Here is an 18,473-nt window from a genome sequence, read left to right as displayed (position 1 = left end):
TTGATAAGCCACAACTAGTTTCCCCATTGCACAGCCAGGAATAGATTGGTAACATGTTGGTAATCTGTTTCCCAAGGATGACTGCATACTGGTTTTTCCAGTTTGACACCCAAGTGAATGATAAGTTATAATAACTGTTGGCATGTTTCAGCAGGCAACACAACCCACGCTATAGCTCAGATGTTAAGATCTGTGCTGGAGCCTCACTGCCTGGATGTCACGAAACCCCTGCAAAGCAATTACAGAAGCAAATAAATTATTAAGAGAAAGAAGTGACAGCTCTGGGAATTGATGCAGATCCTGGTGTGGATCTAGGTTGTTACTGACAGAAAGTTATTGTTTGGTAGGTGATTGGTAATGCATAAGACATGAGAGTTTGGTCCGGTTTTGAATACCCCCCCACCACCCACAGAAGGGAAGAGCAACACAAGTTACCTTCAGGGTTTGAGTGTCAGTTCATTCCTTTCATTCCAGTCTGCTTTAAACAACCAAGCCCAGCTACTTCTGCTCTTACTCTGGCTTAGAAACTGACCTTCCAGCACCCAGCCTTTCAGCTGCTTCAATGCCACATGTGGAGTTTCCTCCTCCATCACCTTCTCCCCATCTCCAGCCCCACTCCATGGGCTACACTCCTGGAAACACAGCCTGGCAGCGAGCGAGGCAAACAAGTCTTGTACCCACATGCTCCTTGCTTGAATTGGTTTTCAGTATTCTCACATCCAAGTAAAATTAAAACTTGCAAACTTCTGCTGTCCTTGGCACTCTTGACATCTACGTATTTGTTTTTTCTTCTTTCACTCTTGTTCTGTGCATCTGACACAGGACTTGTCAGAAAGGGTGTAAGTGGGAGAATGAGCTTGACAGAAGATGAATGAAAGCATTCAAAATAAACTTTTTCTACAGAAAAGCAAAGTTTCCGGTCCAAGAGTCCTCCTCTTTGGAATTAGTGTTTCTAATTGAAGCCTTTCCAAGAAAACAGAGACTAGCCACAAAGCATTTGCTCAGTTGCAAACCTAGGGTGTTCTGGAGCAGAGCAAGAGATGAGGAAGAGAGCAAAAGAGGGGGAACATGTTTTAAACAACTGTTTGAATCTATGTCAGCTCCCTGCAAAATCACTAGAAGTCTTTCCATGTAATGTAACAAGACTGGCCTGTGCTCCCAGATTGCAAACCACCTCATGTCCTGATATGCAGAAACACCCATTTCTTTCACCCAGGTAATTTGCTGCCACTCCAGCACTGCTACTTCTCCCTCCCAATCCTATGGGAGACAGGGATGTCAAGATGTTACAGTGATCAACTGTTCTCTCTGACCCTACAAGAGATTGCTTCACATGCAGCAATAATATCACATAGACTATGGGGGAGAACTATCCTTGCTAACTAACATTCAATGGTGGAAATGATGGAATAACCCAGGAAGGCATTTTGAGTTGAGATGTTCACGATGTTCCTGGAGTTAATGAGAATCTTGTGTTACAGTTTATGTCTAAGTTGAATCTTTAATACAACATATCAGCTAACAAACATGAGACCAAAGACCTTGAGATGAAAAGAGAAATCTGCATGTTTCTCATCTTCCAGTATTAATGACAACTGAATTTATAAACCTGACTTAACCTGAATACTCTTGAGGTGCCACATTTATACCAAATACACTTCCAACTAAAAATATTTATATAGAATTTTATACATAAACACTGGTATGCATATATCCACACATACCTCAATCTCTGCATTAGCTTTGTACATCTTCCTGTTGCCTTTCCTTTGGTGCTGTGCAAGCTACTCTATCGCCTTCATGGCCTCTGTTTCAAAACCTGTTAACTTTCTCACATTTCCAACCCTTCTCTTCCAGGAGACGTGGAAGAGATCACTCAAATATAATTTCAGCTAGCAACAATCCTAGGATCAATGGTGCTGACCTGAATGAAAGTCAGTAGATAGAAATCTGAACCTGATTCTCCAGCTTCCACAGCATTCCTTTCCATAAGATCATTAAGCTGCAGGCTCAAAGTTACACAGTTTAAATCATGTCCTTTTGCAAAGAAGTCTAAATTCCAAACAATTGAATTGTGATTCATTATCTGTCATTTTCAGTCATTATATCATGCCTAGCAAATATTGATTTACACGTAAGATTACAGACTTTGCAGTTGTATTTTCCAACAAAGCTATTCTATAATAGCAATGATACCCAAGAACTGACAGACAATTTCTCCAGTATACACAAATTAATCTTTGCTAATTTGAACCTAAAGGACTTCAAAGTTTCGTGATTCATTTTCACAGGCAAAATTGCAGGTGTTGATTTGGATATTTTTGTCACATTATTCTTATTGCCCCTGACCTCATCTTGTCCTTTGATTATTAAACTGTTTGATGGTATCTCATGCAGCCATTTTACTTGCTTTAAGTATCTGGGAGAAACACAGATTTCCCTTCTCCATCACTGCATGTATCTTTGAGTTTTGATTCTCTTGCAAAGTATTTTCTCATCTGTCAAAGTTTTCCAATACATCCTCCTGTGTGATGTCTGCTAATGCAAACCTGACATCCTGATTGCAAAACAAAACATTATTATAACCTCAGGTCTCACATGGACTGTGGTACCAATGCACTAACTACCACCACATGAAAGTGCATTTTTACTCATGTGGGTAAGACATTGTCCTAAAGTTTTTGTGTAAGTGAATTTGTGACTCAGTATGAAGTGGTTCTGCAACTGCAGGTTGGATTTCTGCTTTCCTTGGAGCTGGGCACTGTTTCAAGCTCATCTGCTGCAGCACTGCCTTGGTTTCCTCACTAAAACTTGTAGACTGATCTGAGGAACCTCTGCTTCTTGGTAAATTAAATTGACTTTTTAATTAAAAAACCCCAACCTAACAAACCATAAAGAGATGATTTTCTCTTAAGCTCCTCAGTTTTGAGTATCTACTAGTCATTATGATCTCATTTCACATTAGGGACCCCACATGCCCTCCAAATCCACATCTGATTCAGGAGAATCAAAGCGTCTGTTAATGGTTGAAAAGTTTCTTCTTTAATTTTTTTAATTGATGCTTTTAGACACTCCAATCACTTCAGCAGCAATTCTATTCTTCAAATCACAACGTATCGTCAAATAATGGCTTGATTTGCCAACTAACCATAGGTTATTACACAAGCCTAATGCCTCAGGGTCAGTACTATTAACAGAACTACCTTTTGTTAACTGTCTTTCTCAGGATCTCCATTCAGCTTCATAAAGGGTGTTACCAGCTGCCCTCCAGTCAACCTCCCCAATTTGTTCACTTTGCACTGAATTTTCTGCTGCACTTTGTCATTTTTTAATCTTTTCTATTTCCCTATTGCAAGTTATTATGTTCTGTATCTAGTATCACACAGTATTTTTAATATCAGCCAGCGAAATTCTATACCATTACATATAATCAAGAGGAAACTATCTTAGGTAAGCCAGAAATGAAACAATCAAGAAAGGACATCTCTTTATATCGACTCTTCGCACTGCAACTAAACAAAGACAAAAAATCCCACCAAACTAAACCTAAAAAATATACAACATTAAAAATTAAGAGTTTCCATTATTGAATGGTCACAGGTTTTACCTGGACTGTTCAAAAGATGAACCCTGTGCTGGCTGACACTTGACCAGCTGAAAACAAGGCTACTGTGATGGAAGGTGATTATCCAAACCTTGCACCATATCATACCAACTGCATTCGCATGGAAAAGACATGGAGTAATGGACACAAGTTACTCCCAGGGAGATTCCAACTGGACACAAGAGGGAAAAGTTTTTCCAATGAGAACAATCAGCCATCGGAATAATCTCCCCAGGGAAGTGTTAGATTCTCAAACACTGGACACTTCCAAGATTTATCTGGACAGGACTCTGGGACATCTAGTCTAGGTCATGCTTTGCCTAGAAAGGTTGGACCAGATGATCCTTGAGGTCCCTTCCAATCTGGGATTCTATGATTCTATGATTCATCGAAACTTCAGCTTTGGTCAGTTGCCATGTATGCAATAAAACCACACTTCTTTTTCCCCTGAGGGCAGCCTGGCTTCAGCCTGGCATTCCTGCGCAGGTACCAGCTCCCCATACACAGAGGAGGGATCAGATGCCTGATGTGACCATAAGGAGGTTCGTTCAGGAGCTTTGGCTCACTGCCATTAAAATTGAGAGAGAGACACTGTTGATCAGTTCTACGTGCAGAGCCAGCTCCCTAACTGTTGGGATTGTTATTTTAACACCTATCTGTTGCTACGTGGTTGTTTTATTAATAGAAAGGAACACACGCAGCCTGAGGCAAATTTAAATCCAAATTCTTCTGTTTCATGTCATTGTACAGTATGGCAGGCTGTTGTTTGATTTGGTTTCTAGTAAAGCAGGCTAACAAACTTCCTTACAAGTCATTAATTCAGAAATGCAATAAGGCTAACACAACTGCACACTCATTAAAACAATTTGATGTAAGTTGCACTCATTAGAGCAGCTACCATCTATACTCCTGTGTCTGCAGCCTTGTTTTCAGACACCATCAGAGATGACCTGCTGTGCCAAATGCCCCTTCCGTCTCGCAAAACTTCAGAGAAACAGCAAAATGGAAAACTTCACTTTGTTCAGGACCTAAAATCCATTCCAACACAAGAATATTATAACATTTGGAGTCTCTTTTTTCACCCCAAAAAAGGCTATTTCACTAGATAAGAAAGGAAATTCTACAATACAGACTACTGCAAAGACAGTCAATGCAGGACAGAAGTTTACAGATAAAATTGATAAACTCTTTTCTATATTTGGTGGAAAGGATGGTTTAAACATATCATAAAGAAAATACAGAAAAAATGGACTATGAGAGTGCCACAGATGAAGTAATAAGAACCAACCTGTGACCTTGGTGTGCAGCCCAATAGAAAAACCAGCTGTGAAGAGATGGCTGTTGCCCAGAGGTAGGGAAAATAATACTTTTCCGTGCTTAATAAAATAGAAAGGACCCCAAGAGAAGGTACAAAGCCAATCAAGGCAGCACTTAGCCTTTAAGCGGGGACCTTTATAGGTGTTCCAGTCATTGAGTTTGGAATAATTAAGCCCAGCCTTTGAAGTACATCAACCCATTTCAGTAGCTGGAGGTGAAGCGCAAAATCCTTGAGCAAGACTAATTCTGAGTCCTCCATCAGAGAAATTAAATAGCTTAATTCTAAGCAGCTCGTACTCTCTTAGCATAGCTCTACTACAGAGTAAAATCAACTGCCTAAGAACAGGAAAAGATCAAATAAAATGGAAAAGAATCTGTGTGCACATCTGCTGTTTCCTAAACAAAAACCTGTTTGTTGAAACTCAGGTTCACACTCACCACTGAATAATGTTGTAACCACGCTGACAACACTACAGGTTTGCAGCACGCTGGTGCCCTCGTTACATACCTCCCTATAAATTAACTCAGAGCTCACATTACTCGAAAGAGTCTATTAAATAGATTTTATTTATTTATTTAACTTCAAGCCACTGCATGTCATATAACTAAGCCACCAATGCTAGAAGCAGCACCTGGCAAGCACACAGAGGAATTTGGGACTAGAACCAGAACCCTTCTACCTCCGAAACACATGCCTCACGCTTGAACTAAAGGAAACCTACTTCAGCTAAAAGTGAGAACATATCCTATATCCTTTCTGTGGGCTGGCCAATCTCTGTCTTTTACAGAAAGGCTGCACATCAGGCTCATCTTTGTTTTCCTTCACTACCCAAGATAGATCCTTCCATATATTCAGACAGTGACTGGGTTTCAACAGGACTGCTCAGACATAACTAAGGAGAATTTCACCCATTATCTTTATTTCTGAAAGAGCTTCCAAACTTCTTTCTCAGTTCCTGTTTAGAAGGCCTTCAGAGTAACCTGCTAAATATCTCTTTCTTATTGCTCTACCATAATGTGAATAGTTAATATGTTCCTTAGTAACTGCTATATTACAAGAGAATAAAGTGATGTAGTGGGGTTTCAGAGAGTGTTTGCACACTTCCACAGAGCTACCTGCATAAGAGGTCTGAGCAGCTCACATCCCTTTTACCTTTACCACACTGAGAAATTCTTTACAGTTTCAAGCCCCTTTCACAAAGGATCCCGAAATACACAGTCTAATGCTCTCAGATACTTTGTGAAACCTTTTCGTCTTCTTTTCACCATGCTTCATAAAATCATAGAATCACAGAGTGGTTTGTGTTGGAAAAGACCTTAAAGCTCATTCAGTTCCAACCCCCTGCCACAGGCAGGGACACCTTCCACTAGAGCAGGTTGCTCCAAGGCCCGTCCAATCTGGCCTTGAACACTGCCAGGGATGGGGCAGCCACAGCCTCTCTGGGCACCCAGTGCCACTGCCCATAGTGAAGAATATTTTCCTATGCATCCTCCAGTCATGTCTTGGCAGCCCTGCCTGCCCATGCTGTGCACACAGAAGATGGACTGTGCCTCCTCCCACTATGCCAAAGCCATCAGCATTTCTGTGACAGGAGATGGTGGAAGACTACTGCATCTCTGCTCCTCCCAGCCGCTTGTATTATAACACCGTAATCTTGATGCCTATTGTTGCAATAGAATAGGTTTAATAAAATTAAGATGAATTATTCCAAAAGAGCCTTTGAGATGGAAAGATGGCATTTCATGGAGGAGTGGTGGTATTCTTTCAGAGTATGGGTCAGCCCAGCCCAGCCCAGCCCAGGGTTCCAGATCCAGCTGCAGGCTTATACCTTGGAACAGGGACCAACAGCCTTGCACTACGCTGCCCTTCAATACATCTCTGTCACCAACTATTTTGAACTGGGGCACATGTCTAGGTAACTCCCAGTGGGTGTATCTTTCAAGTGCTTCAAATAGCCTCTTTGAGCCTGTATTCTATGTAACAAGCACATAAACACATGGATGGACTGACAATTATGCAATGATTTCCAAGTTCATAATATCTCCTTCTTCACCTCTGATTTCTCTGGCTCTTGGAGGTTTGAACTCAGCACAGACAGCACTACAGATCAGAAGGAGAAAAAGGCCACAGAGCTTTACAAGCATCTCCAGATAATACCCTCAAAATGACTCCTTGCAATTAAGCTGCATCATCGGGGAGACTACCAAACGTTTGCTCTATTACTGCACTAGACAGATTCACAGTACCAGGTACAAGCTCTGCAACAATGCAGCATATAGAATCATAGAATCATAAGATGGTTTGGGTTGGAAGGGACCTAAAAGATCCAACCCCCTGCCATAGGAAGGGACACCCTCCATTGGGTGGGTTCTGGCTTCCTCATTCCCACAGCTTTACAACATAAATGAAGAAACCATTAGAAATACTAAGTATTTCATCACGTATTTGATGTTCTTCCTGATCTAAGTGACTACATACTGATCGGCATCCCAGCCATTTCTTAAACTGACCTGGAATAACTAATGACCACAAAGAATGAGGGTCTTTACATCTCCTCCTGAACATGGGTTACCACAGCACCAGTGCAGTCTCCAGGCCAAGCACCAGTTTAAAAGAAAATGGGTCACCTATGGAGTTACTAAGACCTTTTCCAGGTATAATAGAATTGAATTTGAAGGTTTTCACAAATGTGGGATCTTTACAAAATCCACTTTCCCTTTAATAAAAACAATGTTATCAAGCTGATTAGTTTTTACTTTAAACTTCTTTCTTTCTGTATACATGGAGTTGCTTGGCATTAAAACATAGAACAAAACAGATCAGGAGAAAGGCAGTGAAGATATGCTATTACACATCATCTTAGCAAGTTTTTGGCCTTATTTCAGTGAAACAAATGAAGAACCCCTCCAGTCTCTGAAGTAATCTGGAAATGAGCAAGCAGAATAAAAGCCAGGGGTATTTTAGTGCTCCAGGCTTTGAATTTGACCAGTGAGTTACTTCTAGCAACATCCAAGGAGCCCCAAATAAATATGCATTTAACCATGCACCAAGGTGATGGATATGACCCATTTGCTGTACCCTTAGTTTTCCAAGAGCAGGAATCAGCCTGATGGAGAGAATTTGCATTTTCCACCACTGCTAATTTTGGTCTCATGCATCCATCCTATTTCGTCTTCAGAGAAATGAAATAACAGAATCACAGAACAGTTTGTGTTGGAAGGGATCCCAATGATCATATAGTTCCAACCCCCTGCTATGAGCAGGGACACCCTTCACTACACCACTCCAGTGACAAAACTCTGAATAACCAAATTAATACATAGTAAAGAAACAAAAGGACACAACATAATAAAAGAAACCTGCAAGAACAGCCGCCCCCTGGGTGTTCTTTCCTTCTCCCCCATGCCATTGAACACTGAACTCTACCTTCAAAACTCAAATAAGGAAAATTTATTATAAATCATAAGGTTTCAGCATAAATATAAGGCTAAAATGCATGATGGTGCACAACCGATAGCAGTTAGTATGATTTTATATAAATAGGTTAGAGACAAGCCAATCAGTCTCCAAATTAGTGTACAGAAAAGCGTTCAATTCCTGATGCTGAGAGGAATTTCCCTGCCTACACCATCCCTGAGGATGAAGGAGACTCTTGGAAAAATGGAACGGAGTGTTCAAAGCACCAGCAGATGACATGCAATACAACCATGCCTTCAAAATCATCAGCAGGCCACCAAGCTTGTGCATTAAAAGCTAGGATCTATTTAAATATTGCCATTGTAATGTGGATATATCTTCACTTTGTCCGAAGGGCACTTAGAACAGCAGAGCAACAATTATGTTTCTTACTGTAGGAACATACTCCAATCTGCCTTACTTTTCAGTGAGATTGAGGAAATTAGCATTGCTCTAAATCACACGTTACGGATGGAGTGCCATTAGACTCCTAAGAGGTTGATTACAGTGTTACATTCATTAGAACGGTAAGGAAACACATTTTGTTTGAACCAAAGCTTCTCTTCAACAGAGAAGTACCAAAAGCAAAAGAATAAACCTATTTACAGTGTGCTTAAAAAGTGAAATAAAGGCCTGTGATTATCAGGTTTTAAACTGTCTCTGTATCAAATCACTGTTTCAGAGCAATAGGCCTGCTAAAGGACTTCCAGAAGGAACATCTTAATGTTACAAAACACCAATATGGAGTTCAAAGAAAGCGTCTGAGGTGATGCCCAGGCAAGGATTGGGGTAACTTGTACTATGTAGGCATTAAGGAAATAACTGGGATGTCAAGAAGAGATGCAGGCAGAGCCCTGCAGGCACAAGCCAAAGGAAAACAGGATCACAGAGAACAAAGCAAACGTCCAGGCAAAACAGCTGAATCACCCTGGTCTCAGGGTTTTTAACTCCCCAGAGCAGAAAGCGGAGAAGAAAAGGCACCATGTCTCCTACCTTGGCCTCCGGACTTCCACCTTCTCTCCATTTAATCACTCCTGGGCAGACTCACTCCGTGAGAAGAAAACATTATCCACGTCCAACTTGCAGCCCAAACACACATCCATCTTCCTCTATCAAAAATCAACTTTCAGGAATGCAATCGAGCATCAACGGGATAATTTTGGAGTGGGAAAACCCAAGACACATTGATATGTTGAAGTCAGGCAGGCACAATTCTCACGCTGTCACATCCTGTAAATGCTTGGGCACCAGCACGTGTTACAGGATGTGTGATTGCACCCTGTGTGTGAGCTCAGTGTGTTCAGATGGGAGAGGAACCCCAGCAGGATGCGATGGAGAACTGCCCAGGCTGCGTTACCTCCCTCTATGAATACAGGGATACAAATATCCTTCTGGGAATCGGCATTCACATTTTGTTTGTGGGGTGGTTTATTCAGTCTGCTCTAGGCAATGTATTTCAGTTCACTGGACACAGACTTCCTAATCTTCTTTATTGTTCCTGGTAATTTTTAATGAGTTGATATAAGGCGATTTCATTTCCTTCCCTCTCCAAAAGAACTTATAAAATAATATCTTTCTAGGAGTAAAAGCCTCATAAATGGAGGAGCCACATGCCCATGATTAGAATTAAAGGAGCCATCTGTTTCTTTACAGTCATGCTAGTCTCAGGCAAAAAGTACACACACGACATATGTTATTACTTCCACTATCCTAATAGAAAATATTTGTCATGATTCCCTCCCACAGGAGCACAGGAAGCTCCACCACCAGCCTACAATGCTACACAAACCCCTCCTACCAAAGCTGTGCAAGATTTTACTTCTTCTTCTACCTCAGCCAACCCAGAATAGCTTTTCATGCCTCTGTGAATCCTTTGCAAACATATTTTCCACAAGATCTACAGGCAGGGATCCGCTTGCTGAATTCTGCCATCAACAAGAACTGCATGATTGAGCTCCACTCGTGTAGTTGTGTCTTACCATTTAATAGTCAATTTAGGAAATGAAGCTGTTCATTGGATGATGTATTTTTATGTCAATGTATTGCAGTCTGCAATTTCTTCCCTTCACCTACTTCCAAATGGCTCTGATGAAAGCAGGCTGATGGAAATGCATCAGGCGTATGTAGACACACTCCTCAGCATCAACTTGCAGGCAGTTATAGACAATGAGGGCAAAGATTCCCAGGTTCCCTCACGGGAAGAAGCAAGCAGCAGCACTGTGCTCTCACTCCTTTGCTCTTCATTACACACATGTAGCCAGCTGGAGACATAGGAGCTGGAAATCATTCTTCAAGGTAACACATCAACACAAACAGCACATATCTACACTCTTAATTGTACCATATTAACAAAAGTGACAGACTAAGGTGCATATTTATAACACATTCAAAAGCATCATCTGTGGATGATACATCCCCAGAGTGGTCTCCTGGAGCAAACACACCTCTTCTGGGCCAGGTTTTGGGAAACAAAGAGATATTGTAGACAGCACAGCTGCTATTTCATGTTCTGCTCCCACTGGAAACACTAACACTGCACAATCGCTTTCATCTCGAGGCTCCCTGTGCACCACAACTTTTGGGTGCATCCCACCTCAACTTAAAAGCCTTGCTCCATTAAATGTCTCCCACTGTTCCCAGAAGCTTTTTGGCTTTACAGTGTGTTCAATTAGCATCTAATCAAAACAAAAGCAGGATCTATGAGACAACTGAAATAATCACAACTTCTTTAATCTAACCAACCACTAAAGCCCTGACATCTTGCTATGAAGTAACAGGTTTACACACGCCACCCACTAAAGCAGCTTCTGCCAGAGGCAAAATCAGCCCAGCATCTGTAGGAGTCAAAACTGCCCATGGATGCTACCATGGAACAGGAGCAGGGATACCCCATGTTGGAAGAGTTCAAGGCCAGGTTGGACACAGGGACTTGGAGCAACCTGCTCTAGTGGAAGGTATCCCTGCCCGTGGCAGGGGGTTGGAACTGCATGAGCTTTGAGGTCCCTTCAACCCCAACAATTCTGTGACTCTATCATTCCATGTTTCTATGCTCTGAAGAAGCCATCAGGCGGCCACCATCGCACTGAAGAATGTCTGGCATTAGTTCTGCTCCCTTCTGCTACCTCAGCCCTGCCAAGCCAACATATCCCTAAACTATAAAAAACAGACCAATGACAAATGCTCTCAAAAAAACCCTCCTGAAAAGATAGAAAGTTCTTCCATCTAAAACACCTCCTCCTCTTCCCCTGCCTTGCCACAGTTCAAGCTCTGAAGAGTTCAAGACTACCTACTGTGCCACTGAGACATTTTGAAAGTATTTCTTCAGCAAAATCAAAAGCGTAGCTTAATTTAAGTTTGTCTGACCTGGGGATGTTACCCTTGCCTTCAGTTATGGAAAACCTTTAAATAGGAATATTTAAAAAAAAAAGAAGGAAAAAGGAAAAAAAAAAAAAGAAAAGTTGTCTGGTTCTTCAGCTTTTCTCTCTGCAGGCATGAATGCTTTTAAGCTCTTTATCAGTGGCCAGGAGAAAACTTCTAAGACACTGGCAACTCTGCAGTTCTGCAAAGGGAATATTTCCTTCACCCACTGTGCTCTCCCATGCAGATAATCATTTCTGTGCGTAGACACACATTTCATTATTCATAATACTCTGACTCTGAGATGTTCTGTAATTCTCCATGTCACTTCAGTGAAAAATATTGTCTGCCTCATGTCTATGGATACTCAGCTTCTGTGCCGTCTTCCTGCGCTACTATACAGAATTGCCCATCCATGGCACTTATTCCTTTGCTTTGATCATCTATGGAATGCACTATGAGGGTGATGAGGTGCTGCCCAGAGAAGCTGTGGCTGTCCCATCCCTGGCAGTGTCAAGGCCAGGTTGGACACAGGGGCTTGGAGCAACCTGCTCTAGTGGAAGGTGTCCCTGCCCGTGGCAGGGGGTTGGGACTGAATGATCTTAAGGTCCCTCCCAACACATACCACTCTGGGATTCTGTGATTCACTGAAAGATGTTAAAATGAGAAAATAAAGCAAAGCACTTTATCCTTAACTCAAATATTGAATAAGTTAATGCACATTTTTAAAGCCCTCTACAAAAATACATTAAAGAAAAGCATCTATGTTTTTATCTAACTTTCTAAACTGAAATTTGTAACACAAGATTTCTCTGGGGCTGCCATCAAAAGCCAGATTTGTGTTTCAGTGGGGCAAAGTTAGGACGTACCCCATGATTCCCACCCTCTTCCATTCCACAAACACATTCCTAAATAGCTGTGTACACTGACACCTTATCTAAAAAATAACTGAGTTAAGCTTAAGAGGAGAACAGGGTATAATCAAGATTTATTGACATTTCAGCTGTCTTTATGCAATTTGCACATGCCATTCTGCCTTCTAATAATTACAGTTTGATATAGAGTACCTAGACAGATAGAGCCATCCTGAATATCCTTCATCTACACAGGAAAATCTCTCTTCAAAACATTGATGAAAATAAAATCAACTATATACGTATTAGAAAAAAGAAAAGGAATGAGGCAAGTGACTGGGTGGAAATGTTCAGCACAAAAAAGGAACAAAGAACCAGTGACGTGTGTAAGAGAAAATGTTTTCCAGGTTTTAAACAGACCTACGCTCACACAGATTGTTTTTCCTTAGCTTCCCTTTCACTACTGGCCCTGTAACGCAGATCCCACTTTGTGCCAGCATAAAAGCCCATCAGAGTAACCCCTGTGCATGCAGCAGTGCAACACTGTGCTCGCTGGTGTTCTCCACTAATTCTGTACTTGAGTACTTGCACTCTTTGCAGGTAAATTAGGTTTGCAGACTTATTTGTACTAGCATGCTCTCCTGTCCACTGTATATCCCAGTGTTGGCTCCCAAACTGCTATGCCTTACTCTGCGGACCAGCTCCCACACCTGTAAGTCTCACCCCCGAGCTTCCAGGCAGCCGAAGGAGCATTACATATCTCTAAATCAGGACCACCTAAAATCACAACACTGAAAGAGTCAAGTCACTTTCTCTCTGGCTTAGGAGCATGGCCAATGGAAACAACTGGGAGTGCTAAATCCGAACATAAAGGTATTTGTTTGAGTAAAGATTTTTTTAAACGATGCTATTGGGAATTATAACATGGGATATGGAACTAATTTTGAAGCTACTTTGGATTTCTGCTAGCAGAACAATGCATAAACCTAAAGCAAGAGTAAGCATAAAACAGCAGCAGACTTGATCCAGGTGAACCTCAGAAGTGGGTGCTATCCTGCCCCAGCCCTCCTCACAACTGGTCTAGTTTAAATTTCAACCTAATACCCAAGTCATCAAACGTCCATAGAAAAAAAATTGAGCAATCAAGCACCAGCATCATTGCTATCCCCTCATCAGCATGTGGGTAATAGCATCCTCCTCACCAGCATGGATGCAAGTAACAGCATCTTTTTGCCTGTCAACCTCATCCAAACCTCCAGCAGCAGCCAGAGCTGAACCCAACACCGGCAGCACAGCTGCTGTTCTTCCTGAGCACACATGAGAAACCTTCTGCATCACCCACTAGCAACATTAACATTCTTCCTGATGACTAATTCTGCTCCCCTTTCATGTTCTCCTTGACAAAGCAGTTTTACTAGTCAGAAGCTATCCACATCCCATGCTAATAAATACTACATATTCATGTATTTCTATTTATTAAACCTCTTCCAGCAACAATAGAGGTTATTTTAAGACTTGGAAATAAGAGAGCAATCATTCAGTCACAGAGGGGAGTGTCAGTAAACTGACATCAGCTAAGGAAATCAGCAGCATGTCAGGAAAACTCTTTCTGGATCCTTCCACTGCTTCTTGACTAACAAAGCCTGGCCGAGATGAAGCACAAGACACACACATGGAGGTAAAAGCCACTTGCTACTTAGGCAAAGTTTGAAATGCTCTTTTAACACTCTCTCTTTACAGTGGGAAGAAATCATCCAACAAGCATAGTTTTTCATCATAAACCTGAAGCACCTACAACATAAAAGCCTACCAGCTTAGACCTGCTAAATCATCCAACCTGACTGCAGCTACTGTACGGGGAAGAGAGGATAAAAAACACGTCAAACTGTTTTATGCAGTACACAGATTGTTCTCTCTTACATTACCTGGAGGACATAACAAAGGAGAGAACTGCAACTTGACAAAAAGTGTATACAATTAAAACTTAAAACTCCAGAGGGATGGGGAGGAGATGCTTGAGTAGGAGACATACTTCACTGCCGCATGGTGCAGCTCTTGGCTCTGTTTCAGCTTGAGAGAAACACTTCAGCATGGGCGTCTGTTTATTTTAAAGATGTCAAACCATCAACCAATTTCATCAAACAAAAAAGGATCCTGAATAGAAAGTACTTCAGAATAACCAACATGCTGCAAAATAGATTTGTTGTATATTTAAGAAGTTCTTTATAACTGTATCTTCCCTATTTGCATGTCTAATGTGGTTTCAGCTCTTTACCAAGCTTATTCGAAAGTGATATTTCCAAGGAGAATAAAAAAGAAGCTCAAAGATGCAGAACAAGTTTTGGCAATATAAAAACTTTCCTGCAAAAATGACCTGATTCTGGAAAAAAGTGAAATGTGAACACAGCAGGATATAATTGCATGCATTTGTTATTACACAGGCATTCTAACGACATCTGCTTCTTTCCTTGCCTCGCTGCCTTGCACAGTATAAAAAGCAGACTGCATTAGATGCTGGTCAGTCAGGAAGGACACCAGCTGACTGGGATCTGGATTCCCAACCTGATTACTTCAGGCATATTTATGACATGCAGGAAATTGATTGTTATACAGAAAATAACCATCTTCCAAAGAGCAGCAAACTTGAAATACTTCTAAAATGTGACTGAAAAAGCAACTTGGAAACAAACATCAAAAGAAGGGTTCATTTTGCATCAAAACACTCAGGAATTTTGCACTAAGATGTCTTTGTTACTGTGATTTATCACTTGTTATTTGCTTGTCTGTTTTTCATGCATTAGTGCACCACATTCAAGAACAATGTCTGATTCCATCACTCCTACTGGAAGGCTATTTCAGGGTATCACACTCAGAAATGCATATAATACAAAGAGAACATGGAAAGTATCATAAAAGTATCACTAGCAGAAGGGTTATAATTAGTTTCTCATGAATTTGCTCTTTTAGTCATAATTAGATTGACCCTCCAGTCAGGCAGACAGTGGTCCTACCTAATCAATAAGTCTGTGCACAAAAAGCAACAGAATTAGGCCAAATACAGCAATAAAAGGGTAGAGAAAATTACATTAAATAGGTACTATCATAATTAAGAACTGAAAGATGCAATAGCAAACTTCTCCTCTTTGACCTATGTTGCTGATGAAAGCACAGGGTGTACCTGTACTGTAATCTCTGAATTGGGGATAGAAATGGTACTGCCAGTGACTTTCATGGATGTCCCTTGTGCAAATAAAACTCAGAAAACCTAAATGGCAATGACAGATCTGTAAAGGAAGAGAAACATTTTCACTACAGCTTGAAAAGAAACACAATGTTAGAACATAAAGAAATAAATTAATAAATTAACCTACATAGCACGTACTGGAGATAAAAACCCAAATCCTCGAACTGATCATCACCAGCCATGATATCCTGAGGCCACAACACTCAGCATGGCCCCAGTGCTGCAGAAGACAGGACCAGGTAGCTTGCTTCTTCTGCAGAAGACAGGAGCAGGACTTTCTTCACAACCCAGCTATATTTTGCTGTACATGATATATAGACAGATAGATTGAAGGAATCTCCTTGCATCAAAATTAGTAGGATGCTTCATTCTTAAATAGCCCACTCTAGACCTGCCCACTGCTGTATGCACCATTAAGAAACAGAAAACATTCATATTTCACTATGCCACAAAACAGTTCTAATTGAGTCTGAATAGATACAATATGGAAATAGCAATTACAGCAACTCCAGCTGCTGAGACAGAATGTGAACAGCAGCCCAGGACTCCAAATCCCAGTTTAACAGTGCTTTCCAAAATTCCCCAACAAGACTCATAAACACAGGCAATCCTGCAGTGAGACTTCAGTGTATTTGCCTAAAAATATCTTTTGTCTTCTTTTATTTTTTACACTACATGCATTAGTTTGAATAATAGTGAGTATGACTATGTTATGTGCTCAGCAACAGCAATTACAGGTGCTGGAGAGGGACTCTTCATCAGGGACTGTTGCAATAGCACAAGGGGTGATGGATTTAAACTTTAACGGGGGAAGTTCAGGTTAGATGTAAGGAAAAAGTTCTTTACTGTGAGGGTGCTGAGGCGCTGGCACAGGGTGCCCAGAGAAGCTGTGGCTGCCCCATCCCTGGCAGTGTTCAAGACCAGGTTGGACAGAGCCTTGGGAGACATGGTCTAGTGGAAGGTGTCCCTGCCCATGGAGGGGGGTCGGAACTGGGTGATCGCAAGGTCCTTTCCAACCCAAACTGTTCTATAATTCTATCATAAAATATATATATAAATTTTAAAATATACATGGGGATAGTCATATAACCATAGAATGGTTTGGGTCAGAAGGGACCTTTAAAGATCACCTAGACCAACCTCCAAATGCCCTGAAGCTGTTAGAGCCATTAAATATGACAAGAGGAAGGCACAAGAGAATGCCATTTTCATTAAGAATTAAAAGGGATTACATTGGTTTAGAGTGAATTTTCCACTTACATTGAAACATCAATCACAGCTCCCACTTTCGAATTATCTCATCATTGTTGATACACTGTTTACACAACAATTAAAACCAGAAGGTTTATTTCAGTTCTTGAGTATACTACTCCTGCTGTTTTGTTGGATTTTTTTCCTCCTTCCAAAGATGGGCATAATAAGAACTAAATACATTTTTATGATTAGATAAAGAAACAAATCTCACACATATATTAGTCTTTCAAAAGCTATTAGGTACAGCTTAAAGAATAGAAAAGAAATTCTGATTCAAGTTCCATCAGATTGAACTTGTGCTTCATTCAATGAATTAATCTGTTCCTTTATTCAAAATGAGGGCTCTCAATCCTGTCATTACATTCCATAAGCCCTGATGATTACAAAACATTCCTTCTGAACTGCTCTTGCTAATATGAGGCTGAAGCAAATCAATACCTTCAAATACCTTAGATTTACTGGCATCAAAAGATGGTGTGTGTCTTTCAGCTGCGCAGGCATTGATCTTTGAGTTCAATACTTCTTTTATTTAAAGACATTTAAAAGTATAAGGCAACGGGAAACCTTTCTTCTGAGAAATGCTGGATATTACTGTACAATACACTGTGAAAACCTGTCTTGTTTTCACATGCTTCACAGAGGAAGTGCCAGAGGTAATGAAGACCCATTGCACAACCCCACCTGCTGCTGAACGAGAGCCAGCGTTGAAAGGGATCTATTTTTAGAGGGATGCTAAAGGTCAGCTAGCTGAGGCCTTTAGCCGTGCAATGTCTTCCTCATGCTAAGCTTGAAGATGCTTTTGAGCAAGGCATTTGCTACACAGTAAATGGCAAATTTTTATTTCAAGACATTACATTTTTGCAGGTTAACCTTCAGAAAACAGTGCCAAGAGTGCTCTCAGGAAAAAAGAAATGGCACTATTACAATTTGAGCAGGAATTAGACAACGGCTGCATGATATAATGAGAGTCTCTGGAATGCTGCTCATGATCCTGCTCCCCTGAGAACAGCAAGGCTCAGAGGATGGGTTTTTAGGAAATATGCACACGTGTTTAAAGTCTTGAAGAGCCACAGAAATGTTGTACAAACTACAGGGGAAAAAACACCTTCTGTGTATACAAAATAGCACATCACACTACATACCTGTGCATACAACACACCCTCTTCAACAAGGGGTGGACAAGTCTAAAATGTCCCTGCTGCCTGGGACCAGGAATTACACTGCCTCAGCCTGGCCAGATAAGTGACACTTTGCAAAGCCCCAGCGCCTGCATTTCTCCAGCTCTGGGGTTCCAAGTAAGTACCACAGAGCCTGGGATAAAAAGGGCAACCTTATCAGGAAAATAGTGGCTGTCACAAGGCTTCACCTAAGGCAAAACACAGCACA

At 41.1% G+C, this 18,473-nt stretch overlaps 1 protein-coding gene across 6 annotated transcripts in view; it reads right to left on the bottom strand.

Moving 5' to 3' along the window:
• The window catches only part of FGF13 (fibroblast growth factor 13), a 252,064-nt gene that overhangs the window by 134,402 nt on the left and 99,189 nt on the right, over positions 1-18,473 (bottom strand). The window contains exon 1 of one of the 6 annotated variants that reach the window (XM_030497627.1): positions 9,372-9,503. The exons of 4 other annotated variants lie outside the window; for them this stretch is intronic. In XM_030497627.1, coding sequence (XP_030353487.1) covers positions 9,372-9,402 — 31 coding nt within the window. In that variant the 5' untranslated portion in view covers positions 9,403-9,503. Of the gene's footprint in view, positions 1-9,371; positions 9,504-18,473 lie in introns of those variants that run through there. One more of the 6 variants, XM_030497631.1, reaches the window with a different exon arrangement.

This window comes from Strigops habroptila, chromosome 9 (genome assembly GCF_004027225.2).
Source record: "Strigops habroptila isolate Jane chromosome 9, bStrHab1.2.pri, whole genome shotgun sequence".
Taxonomy (NCBI): Eukaryota; Metazoa; Chordata; class Aves; order Psittaciformes; family Psittacidae; genus Strigops; species Strigops habroptila.
The sequence above is the reverse complement of the archived record's forward strand: the minus strand, read 5'-3'. Positions and strand labels throughout refer to the sequence as shown.